General features: G+C 31.2%; 1 protein-coding gene across 2 annotated transcripts in view; it reads left to right on the top strand.

Moving 5' to 3' along the window:
* The window catches only part of LOC149878082 (fibrocystin-L-like), a 53,840-nt gene that overhangs the window by 27,881 nt on the left and 13,959 nt on the right, over nucleotides 1-12,000 (top strand). For both annotated transcript variants that reach the window (XM_090072399.1, XM_090072400.1), the window contains 12 exons: nucleotides 1,297-1,361; nucleotides 1,851-2,103; nucleotides 2,293-4,284; nucleotides 4,517-5,485; nucleotides 5,709-5,952; nucleotides 6,750-6,944; nucleotides 7,552-9,471; nucleotides 9,579-9,816; nucleotides 10,134-10,304; nucleotides 10,510-10,665; nucleotides 11,095-11,278; nucleotides 11,405-11,664. In XM_090072399.1, coding sequence (XP_089928525.1) covers nucleotides 1,297-1,361; nucleotides 1,851-2,103; nucleotides 2,293-4,284; nucleotides 4,517-5,485; nucleotides 5,709-5,952; nucleotides 6,750-6,944; nucleotides 7,552-9,471; nucleotides 9,579-9,816; nucleotides 10,134-10,304; nucleotides 10,510-10,665; nucleotides 11,095-11,278; nucleotides 11,405-11,664 — 6,647 coding nt within the window. The remainder of the gene's footprint in view (nucleotides 1-1,296; nucleotides 1,362-1,850; nucleotides 2,104-2,292; nucleotides 4,285-4,516; nucleotides 5,486-5,708; nucleotides 5,953-6,749; nucleotides 6,945-7,551; nucleotides 9,472-9,578; nucleotides 9,817-10,133; nucleotides 10,305-10,509; nucleotides 10,666-11,094; nucleotides 11,279-11,404; nucleotides 11,665-12,000) is intronic.

Here is a 12,000-nt window from a genome sequence, read left to right as displayed (position 1 = left end):
AATAAATTACATATACTATATGCACTATACATGTGTGTGCTATGGACAGTTTTCCATGTCATTTTCTAATTTAAGTATGACATATTGAAGCTTAATGTCATATTTGAATAAGCAAATATGACATTATGGAAGTTGGAACAATTATTACAACCGTATGCCTTTCCTGACATTACCCACAATTAAATTGGGAGTTTTATAGCAGATTTTTTGTTCTTTTAAGAATGTCTTTAACGAGGCTAAAGAGCCTTGCCTGCCTTATTATATGATCAGTTTAATGTCATGTTATATATGCATAATCTACTGATTTACGTCTGTAGATCTAAGTTTACATTGACTCAGGTAAAAAAAAAAAAAGTTAAATAAGAAAAGTATTTTACACTGACCTAATAAACCTAAGAAAATATAGAGTGATAAAATAAAAGATATTTTACTATTATAAAATAACACTTGTTGTTTGATGTACCTTTGGTATTCTTTATCATTGACTTGTTAGCAAATTTACATTTTTTTTAACTTTAATACTCTTAAAAATTTCTTGTTAGAAGTTTTCTATAACAAATCAAAACTTTTTTTTTTTTTAGATTAATAGCATTTTTAAAGCGTTTTAATTTAAACAATTATATTACTGCAGCTAAGTTTCTTCATTTCAGTTTGCAGTGATCTTTTTTTGGAGTCTTTCCTTGCAGCTGTGTTTTTCATATTTACCATTTGAAAATGAAAATGTTTGAACTCATACAATTAAACTGATAATCTGTTCAAGCACATTTGTTTTAATTAAACAGCACCAAAAACAAAGGGCTTTTGTTTGTTTCTAGACTATAAAGTCTTGTGGCTATGATTGAACAAAGTAACGATTGCAACACATTCATCACAACTTAAATTTCATCTAGAACGCTGCATTGCAAACAGATGTGTTGCTCAAATGACAATTATCTTTTCTACTGTTAAAACAGTTTAACCAATGCATACTTTTTGTCTAGAAGTGAAGTTTAATTACAGCAAAACATGCTCTTTATGAAAAGCTGCTATAATTTCAAAATTAAATAAGGGAAATGGAATAAAACCTACAAAAAGCATAACAATAAACATTATTAACATCTTTGTAATTGGTAAATTCAGGAAATACTTAATATTTTTTCAAAAAAATTCGGAATGTATAAGTGGTGCTTTAATTTTGTGGTTAAGTGTGTGTATGCATATATATATATATATATATATATATATATATATATATATATATATATATATATATATATATATATATAATTTAACAAATAAAAAAGGAATCTTTTTTAGTTTTTGGGCCTGGTACTGCCTGGAGCAAAAATACGATATATATCAATGAAGGAGACTCAATTGTGGTTTGTTTATAATTAAATAGTTATTAAGTTATAAAATTCAAGTTGTCCTAAAATAAAAAAGCACTAAAGCATAACACCATCCAGTAATCTCTTAATGTCTTAAGGTATTACCTTAACATGTTATATATAAGATATTTAATTAATTTGCTAATACCAATATTTGTAAATGTATTATTTTATTATCAATGTTAAGCTAATTAAGTTAATGCTAAGTTAATGTTAAGTAAATATTAGCATTTTAAAGTTGGACAGTATTTAACTGGCGATATATATATATATATATATATATATATATATATATATATATATATATATATATATATATATATATATATATCTATGTATATATGTATGTATGTATGTATGTATGTATGTATGTATGTATGTATGTATGTATGTATGTATGTATGTATGTATGTATGTATGTAAATTCTTGTAATTATATTTATTTAAAAGTACCTTAAGGTAAATATATAATTGCATATTTAGTACTCGTGGGATTCAAACCCTGACTCGAGTTATTTGATTTCTGTTATACGATATCTTATTGGAAATCCAGATTCTACAGAGCTACTTTGTTCACCTAAGTATTCAGGGAGTTGCTCAGTGACTTTTTCAACTAAAGGAACGTTTATAGTTTCAAGTGGAAAGTTTGTCAAAAATAATGATGCAGAGTTCCAAGAAACGGTTGTAGTTTCAGAGTTATTCCAGTCTCAGGCTGATTTATCATTAACAGTTAAAGGTTGAATTTAGTTTTATGATAAAATTTTCTTAAATGATAATTGATTTACAGATGATATTTAAATAATTTGTTTACATTTAAGGTATCATTATCATTATCAGTAAAAGGTTGATTTTAGTTTTGTAATTAAATTTTTTCAAGTTAAAATTGATTTTTAGACAATATTTAAATGATTTGTTTAAATTAAAGGTGTTGATGTCCCACTATCTTCAGGGAATGTACGTAAACGTAGAGAGAATCCCACAACATTTTCTTTTGACATGGAACTAACTCCAATTGTTCAAAGAATTGAATATGATTCCTGTAAAACAATTAGGATTGCAGGAACAGGTTTCAGTGATACTATTGAACAAAATAATGTAACTTTTGGAAATTTAGTGTGCGTGATTAAAAATGCATCTCAAACAGAGATTTTTTGCAGCATGAATCTGGATGAAACTCTACCAACAGCTGTCATGCTACCAATTGTGGTTTATGTTGAAGGTAAGGGGTTTGCACATGTCGAAATTATGAAGGAAGAAGACCAATCAATTTTTTGCTTCCCTGAACTGGAAAGTATAGCACCAGGTTTTGGGTCAGTTGCTGGTGGTACTAAAGTTCTTATCAATGGTTTCAATTTAGACTTACCAACCACCCACATTTATATTAATTACAACAATTTATTGAATTGTAGCTTTTTGTCGCAATCATTTTTTACGTATTTGTGTACCATGCCTCCTTTAATATCTTCTGGATCAATATCAAATGCAATGATTTCAGTTTGTGATGATGCGGAGCAAGCAGATCAATGTTTTAACAAGCCCACTCTAAATTTTGTTTATCAGCTAAGTGCTACTCCAGAAATACTTTCTGTTGATCCTAAAGTTATTCAAAACTCTAATGCAACTATTCAAATCTCTGGGAAAAAGTTTGGCGATGTGTCTAGTGTTACTGTGCAGATTGGACCCTCCAAATGTAATATTATTAGTTTGACCACTCAAAATGACATGCAAGCAATAACATGTACTGTCAGTTTACCTGCAGGTGTTCATATTGTGGGTGTGTCACATTTAGCTTACGGCAACTCATTAAATTCAGCAAGTCTTAACATTACCAGTATTCCCACATTTAATAGCATTATGCCAAACAACGGCAGCATAAATGGATATACAGTTGCTGTAATAAAAGGGAATGGTTTTTGTGCAGATTTGGTTGTTAAGTTTGACACAGCTGTTGCAACTATTCGAAACAAATCCATTGATGAGCTCACTGTAGTATCTCCTCCACATTCTGCTGGAACTGTAAAAGTTTATTTGTATTGCAGAGGAATTTTACTTGTTAGCGGGTCTTTTGTTTACTCTTTATTGTCAACTCCCACATTAAATAGTTTTGTACCTAGCTTTGGAAAGGGGGATGATGAACTAACACTTAATGTTACTTTTAAAACTACGTTGTTAGATAGCTTAACTGCTTTTGTGGGAGTTGATAGTTTTAAGGTGACAGCTGTAAATTCCGGACTTGTAAAACTTGTTTTACCAATGCATGCTGCTGGTCCCGTGTCTGTTCAGGTGTTGGTGCCTCAACTCGGATTATCAAATACCCTTCAGTTTGCATATTTACTAGAGATTACAAATGTAAGTGTTTTAGAGAGTGGTTATGGAGGTGGACATTTTGTTGATATCTTAGGAAATGGTTACAGCAATACAAGTAAGGTCTTTATATGTAACAATTCTTGCACTCAAATTAGCTTTATATCAACGCAACAGCTAACCTGCAGAATCCCTCCTTATACTTACTCTTTTGCTACCATTACTGAATGTAGTATTTTAGTGACAAACAATCAAAACACTAATGCTACTTATGGTCAAAAGTATGTTTATAGAGCATCTCTTACTTCCTCTTTGACCAGTATTTCACCAAGTAGAGGAGGAACTGGTGGAGGCGTCTTTTTGACCATTTCTGGTGTTAGCTTTGATTTGACTTCCCAGGTAACCATTGCTGGTGTTAGTTGTCCAATAAGTAATATATCAAGTTCTGAAATTGTTTGTCGTACTGGAGCTTCAAGTAGAACTGTACAAAACGCTTTAGTAGAGGTTTTTAACGCTAAAAGTGGCTTATCTTTAGTGGGGAATGTTAGTTTTTCATATATAGATGTTTGGAGCTCAAGATTTACATGGGGAGGAAATGATCCACCAGTTGAAGGTGAGATATGTAATTGATTTAAAATAAAAGTATCTTTGTTTAGTTTTTTTTTTTTTTTTTTTTTTTTTTAAGGAAAATATTTTGGTGTATTAGGTATTTATGGTTGTGTTTCATGAAAATATTTTACACTTTGATAAAAGACATTCCTAACATTATTTATCTCCAAATCGTTATCCAAATGTGTGCTATCTTTTCTTCATGCGTGCAGTTATATTTTTTTGTTTTTTTTCAGGTGATTATGTTGTTATACAAAACGGTCAAACAATGTTGCTTGATCAAAGTACTCCAGTGCTGAAAGTGTTGTTAATAAAAAATGCCACGCTAATTTTTGACGAGAAAGACATAGAGTTGCATGCTGAAAATATTTTAATAGTTGAAAACGGTACGTTTTTAGTTGGTTCTGCAGACCAACCGTTTCAACATAATGCTGTAATTGAGCTTCATGGGCATGTTAGATCTGAAGAGCTGCCTGTTTATGGGGCAAAGTCATTGAGTTTGCGTGAAGGTTACCTTGGCTTGTATGGAAAGCATGTTATGAATACGTGGTCACGGATTGCTCACACTCTGTATCCTGGAGCTACTAGAATGGAACTTGTTTTTGAAGTTCCTGATTGGCAAGTAGGAGATGAAATTGTTATTGCAGCCACAGGAAGAAGTATCAGAGAAAATGAAGTTCTTATAATAACAGCAGTTAATGGTAGGTTTGTTGACTTCAGCCCTCCTCTGCTGTACATGCATATTTCAATTGCGCAAACAATTGAAGGGAGGTATATAGAAACACGAGCTGAAGTTGGTTTACTATCCAGAAATGTTATTGTTCGTGGTTCAGTAAACGATGAGTGGAATGATGTAATCCAAAACTGTCCTGCTGAGTTCGATCCAGGCCAGTTTGCTACACAAAGGTGTTTTGATGGTAGATATGGTGAAGAGAAAGGCAGCGATCAGTTTGGAGTACAAATCATGGTACATTCAAATCAGATGAGTCAAGGAAAAGCAGTTGCCCATTTTCATTACATTGAGGTTACCCATGCAGGTCAAGCTTTCCGTTTAGGTCGATATCCTATTCATTTCCATTTGGAGGGTGATGTGCATGGCTCTTATGTAAAAGGTTGTGCCATTCATCGAAGCTTCAATCGAGCTGTAACCATGCATGGTGTAAATAATTTAGTGGTGGAAAGGAATGTTATATATGATATTCTTGGTATTATTTTTAATTCATAATAGAAAATATTTATACAAACTATCTATATGATTAGTTTCAATTTATAAAAATTGAAAGTAAATAACTTTTAACGAATTTTAAAGTAAAACTGATAATGATATTTAGAACATCTTTTCATTTTCTTCTTCTTTTTTTTTTTTTAAATCTTTAAGTTATGAAAAAATAATAAAGTTAACACTTGAAAAACTCCATTCTTACTTAGGTAATGCTTACTTTATGGAAGATGGAATAGAAACAGGAAATATAATTCGCTACAACCTTGCTATATTTGTAAAGCCGTCAAGTTCGACATTGAATGTTGATGTGACTCCAGCAGCATACTGGGTAACTAATGCTAACAACACAGTTTCTCACAACGCTGCTGCTGGTGGAAGTCATTTAGGATTCTGGTATCAAATGTTTGAACATCCAGATGGTCCCTCTTTTACTAGTACAGTTTGCCCAAGGTTAATAGATTTTTTTTTTTTTTTACATAAGTTCTTTATGCTTAAAAACTTTTTACTTTCATTTTTTTTTTTTGTTTTTTTTTTTTTGTTGATATTTGTATTACTTTTTGAAATACTCCTGCATAAAAATTAGAAGACATGGAATCTGAAATAATTTTTTTATACAATAGTTTGTTTATCATAATAGCAGTAACTTTAAGCAACAGTATCTTTCTTTTACAAAAAAAGATAACGTGTTTGAACCAGTATTAAAATGTCAATCTTCCTTTACTTTGTCAATTTGCTTTGTTTTTATTACCAATGTCAAACATCTTTTTTACTTCATTTTTTTTAAATGCAAACCTCTTTATAGGTCATAGTATTTCAAAATAAAGTAATGTCTTGTAAAAGGCATTTACAGGTTCTTTCTAATGAACTAATGGTATCATTGCAATAAAATATGTGAGTGATTATCATATAGGAGAAGATGCATTTTTTAACCCTATGCAATAAGTTTATTGCAGAGATAAAACTATAAAGTGACAGTAGTATCTCTGCTTTACATTTTGTCTCAAAATTTAGTGTAGAGATAATGCAATAAGTTTAGTTATTAGTGTAGTGTAGTTGCTATTGTGTAGTGTTGCTGTAATTTAGTTATTAGTGTAGTGTTGCTGTAAATTTTTACTCACTTTACTTTTGAGTAAATCTACATCCATCAAACTATTTTTTTTTATTTAAACTTTTTTTTTTTTAATATAGAAATGTTTGTAAAATTGTTTATAATTTAAGTTATCACTATGAATCTATGTTCTTTAAAGAAAAGTTCCAATGCGTGAGTTCAAAAACAATAGCGCCCACACCATGGGTCGCTTTGGTTTGTGGATATTTCCTATTTATCATCCAAGTAAAACAGGAGGATGCAGTGATGAAAGTCATGAACCAGCAAATTTTGTTGACTTTCTTACATGGCACAATGAGAAAGGAGCAGAGTGTGTAGAATGTGGAGCAATAAGGTAGTTTTATAAAATTGTTTTTTATTTTGCATTGGTATTTGCATAATTTTCATCTTTTTTTTTTTTAACCATTTATTCTTTTTTAAGCTTTAATCATTTTTAAGCTTAAAATTTAATGATTTGTAGCATGAAGTTTCTTGCTTTTGATCCAAAGGTGATCATAAATAATACCAATTGCATAGTATGATTTATATTTGGTAGATCAACACTGTTTACATTAGTTACTTTTAAATCAACATGATACTAATAACGTGTTTATTTTATTTATACAAGGTAATCCCATTAAAAATAGAGAAATAAGTTTTTAATAGTCACCATAAATGTGCTATTTATGGCACACTTATTGTACATTGGCACATAAAAACATCCAGACACCACAACCACGCATAATTATAGGATCGGCATGTCCCTTCATATGCCAAGTTAGAACAATATAATTTTGACAAAAATTTCTTCTGATCAGCTTTTCTCAAATGAAAACTTAGAACCTCTTCATTCAACTGTATCAATGGCAATAAGAATTTGTTTCCAATCATAGTAATCTCCAAGCTTTTAATTTTATTTATTTTGTTTTAATTTTTTTCTGAAAAAAACTTTTTATTTCTAGATTTCAAAACTTTGTTATTCTTGATAATGGAGACTCAGGCATTGAATGGGTAGATGCATCTTCTCGAAATGTTCCTTGGGGTTATCCCATGGTAAATAACTCCTTAATTGTTGGTCACTCTCAATTGTCTGACCTTCAACAAGCACAAGATCGACTTCATGATTCTCTATGTACCCTCAATGGTATAAAGCTTCCATTTTCCCATCGCCTTACTGTTAGCAATGTAAAGTTTGTAAATTTTGATAGAAACTGTGTTGCATTAGGAACATGTGCACACTGCAAGGTATTTGATGGTGGTGCTATTTCTCGTTTTAATGCAGTTTATTTTAAGAATGTGACAAATAAAGTCTCTTTTCCATTTGAATCAGCATCATGGTTGAATGACCTTGATGGAAGTTTATCAGGATTTGCTGGTGGAGGTGTGATTCCTTATACAAAAAATTTGGACTCTAAAAGATGCACTGTAGATGACTCTGTATCTTTTGGTGTTCCTGGAGCCATATGCTCGAGTGGAAAGTTTGCTCGTGTTGCTTTTAATCAGCTTCAACCATCATCCATAAATGAAAAAGATGCACTTTTTGCTAGACAAGTTGGTTACCAAATTCTAGATGTAGCTGTTGTCCATTGGCGTAAAAAATCTGTTAGTCATCCTGAGGGTTACACAGTTTTGTTGGAAGTTGGTGAAAGTTATGTGCTTTCATTTGTAAATTCAACTCAATTCACTAATATTTCCTACATGATGGACATTTCTGAACTTCAGCCAAACAACTGCATTTACATATCTCATATGTTTTTGCAAGAGCCTGATTATTTTATAACAACAAATGTTCTCACAAGCAATACAAACACATTTCCTGTTGCTGCTAATTATGATCATGGAAGTTGGTTTTACGATAACAGTTCTAAAGGTCTTACATATCTTATTAAAAGTGAGGCTACTAATGATCAAAACGCGCCTCCAACTAAGCACATAGGTTTCCGGGTTTACAGGTGTTATTTTAATAAATGCATTGTGCCAACACTTCCGCCTCAAGTAACTGGAGCTCCAGGAACTGCTATGAATTGGAGCGATATTCAAACATGGAGCGGAGTAACGCAAGAGTACGGAGGCTACAATGGTGTTTTACCAAAAGATGGAGACACAGTGATGATTCGTAAATACCAATATGTGGTTGTTGATCAAAAAGCATACATTCCCATCATGGATCGCTTGTACATATATGGAACCCTTGAGTTAGATATGCAACGAGATCATGTAATCCGTGCAAACATCATTATTATTTCAGATCAAGGTAAGCTAATAATCGGCCGTCCAGATCGTCCGTTTCCAGCCAATCATTCTGTTCTTATAAGTTTAAGAGGTGATCAAAAAACACAAGATCTCCCATTGCCTAATGGGCCTAATCTCGGCTCAAAAGCTCTAGGAGTCTTTGGTACCTTGTGGATGTATGGAAATCCTCATAAAGTGCACTGGACCAGTTTAAGCGAGAGCATGGAAAAAAACGCTCAGTTTTTGCGTGTTGTAGATGAAACAGACTGGGTAGTTGGAGATGAAATAGTGGTCACGACATCAACATTTGAGCCTCGTCAAGCAGAGAAGTTTACAATTGTGGGAGTGTATGAAAATGGTAAAAGGTTCAAAGTGAATTCAACCTCTCAATACTTTCATTCTGCCTCAGTGCATTATATTCGCGGTCGAAATTTTAGCATGAGTGCCAAAGTGGGATTATTATCAAGAAACATTGTAATTGAAGGCGCAAACTATCCTGTGGGATCAGTAACAAACTATGGGTTTGGCGGTCGAGTTTTGGTTGGTAGGTATACACAAGATGGCGTGACATCAATCGGTAAAGCAAGCATATCAGAAGTAGAGTTTAAAAGTTGCGGTCAACTTGGGTATACAGATTCCTATGATCCTAGGTGAGTGTGTTTTTAAAAAGGACAAAGATGTTTGAAAAATATCTGTTATTAAAAAATTAGCAGAAGCATTTTAAATTTGTTTTTTGATTTTGCATTTTTTCTTCTAGATATTCTTTAGCATTTTTGAATATTGATGATGTAACAGCGGAAAATCCATCATTTGTCAAAGGATCTTCATTCCATGACGGTTATAACATGGGAATCGGAGTTTATGGGACAAATAATTTGATCATATCAGACAATGTTATCCATCACACTGTCGGACCTGGAATCGATTTGCAAGGAAGAAATAACAGCATCATAAAAAACCTTGTGACCTTGTCACTTGCTGAAGGAACTTTTATGGTGAATTTCTTTCTTTTGATACCTATTTTACTAAAATGTAATTGTCTCTGTTGTCTATTTGTTAAATGTAGACTTAGAAAGAAATGTTTAAAATCATTTATTTAAATCATTTTAACACATAAGTGTTAGTATAGGTAATTACACATAGCTCCTGTTTTAGCCCAACAATAAATAATTTAGCCTGATGTAATGATGATTCAACTTTAGTGTAATTCATGTATATGTTTTTCTGCAATTTATTTTTTGTAATTTTTTCCTTATGCTAGTAATAGCATTTAAATTTTAAATTTTTAACTATAATTGCAATCAAATTTTAGGTTGAAACATACCAGTTTGACATGAAATGGCCAGGAGCAATTCAGGTTCAAGATGCAGACAATTATACCATGTATGGAAATTGTATTGCTGGAAGTGAAAAGAATGGTTTGATTACTAATGGTGTGGATTGCAATGATAATAAAGCAGTTGTTCGCATACACAGTAACGAGGTGATCCTTTTAACCTGACTAGACTTCTAAAGATTTAAAAATCACTTTAAATCTTATTATCCACTACCCCATTTGTTCTAAAATCACTACTTATTTACTAACATTATTTTTTCTAAATTCGCACATGATGATGGAAAAATGTCATCTCTTGACTCTTTTTCAAATAAAATATAGTTGCAATGATTGATATGGTTCAAATTTTTAGATCCACTCTACTCTTCATGGAATTCATTTTTTGGGACCAACAACCTATTGCTGGAAGATTGAAGATTTTTTAATCTGGAAAAACTTTGATTATGGAGTTTATTCATGGCCTGATCAGCCAATTGTTGTTAAAAATTGTATTATTGCTGATAATAAGGTAAAATGTTTGTTTTCTAGATTTTATTTCTTGTTTTTCTTGTTTATTCTTTTTTTTTTCTCAGAGAGTTCCTATTTTTTTAATTTGTTAGGACATCTATCATATAATACATATGTAAAAGTGATTGTGCATCTCTGTTCATTAACTTCCCTTATTTTCTTTGAAAAGGCTTGTAGATAATATTGAAACACATATAAGTGAATGATTGTAATATGCTTATTCTTTTTTTACTTAAAATTTTCTTATTCTTGAGGACATCTTTTTTATAAAGCATTTTTATGTAAACTAGTTGTTGTCTGTTTATCAACCTGCCTTAATTTCTTTGAAAAAGGTTTTAGATAACATATATTTTAATATTTAACATTAACAAAGTGTGTTGATAATAGTTATATTTAAACACATAAAAGTTAATGATTGTAATACTTGCAGATTGGTTTAAGTTTAAATGTATTTGGCCCTGATCCTGTTTCTCACTTATCATCAAACAACTTCGTGAAAGTTCAAAACTCACTCTTGATTGGAAGAACAACAAATTTTGGTTGTAATGAAGATGATGTGATTCCATATCACTCAACGTTTTATCCAGCAAGAAGATCACCTCGAGTTCCAGGAGGTATTTTGATGCTATTTTGGTCATAAAGGCTCTCTAATTGAGATTTTCTTATGGTATTAGGTGTAAAGGTTAATCCTTTATTTGTAAATTTTTGAATATTTCTTTTAATCAACGTTTCATTAAAAGGTGGCAATACAGGAATATATGCTTCTATTTTCTCAAAAACCTCATCACCTGGTCCTCCAAAACCATTTGAAGATCCTTTGACATATCCTGCTATTAAAGGAATCATGCAAATTGAAGGTGTATCTTTTGTTTCATTTCAATCTACTTGTGGTCCATCAAAACGAGACTTTATATGGAGAACTAATAATATTTATGGTGATATTATTCATCCCACTGAATTAAAAAATTCAACATTGGTTAATGTTGAATTCAATAGTCAGGTAATCATTTGATATTGATGTGTGTTTGTGTTTTTTTTCTCATCCTCTATTTATCTGTTGTCTTTGTAGCTGCTTTGGGGATGATCCCAACTAAATAAATATTTAGTAACTGATAAATAGTAAATAATAGTAACTGAATAAATTATTCCTAATTAATGAGTTATTAAAATTTGATTGTTTGAAAGGAGCTAAAAATTAAAGGAAGTTTTGTTAGATGTTAGAAAATATTTAGCAAATTATTATTTTAAGTTTGAAATTTATGTAAGATTTTTAATGGTGTTTGCCGAAAATAGTAAATCTAAGGCCCTTGTATAAATCCCAAATATTTATTACAAT

This window comes from Hydra viridissima, unplaced genomic scaffold (genome assembly GCF_058129835.1).
Source record: "Hydra viridissima isolate aposymbiotic clone 2 unplaced genomic scaffold, HvirCarnegie_v1 scaffold_15, whole genome shotgun sequence".
NCBI classification, from domain to species: domain Eukaryota; kingdom Metazoa; phylum Cnidaria; class Hydrozoa; order Anthoathecata; family Hydridae; genus Hydra; species Hydra viridissima.
The sequence above is the reverse complement of the archived record's forward strand: the minus strand, read 5'-3'. Positions and strand labels throughout refer to the sequence as shown.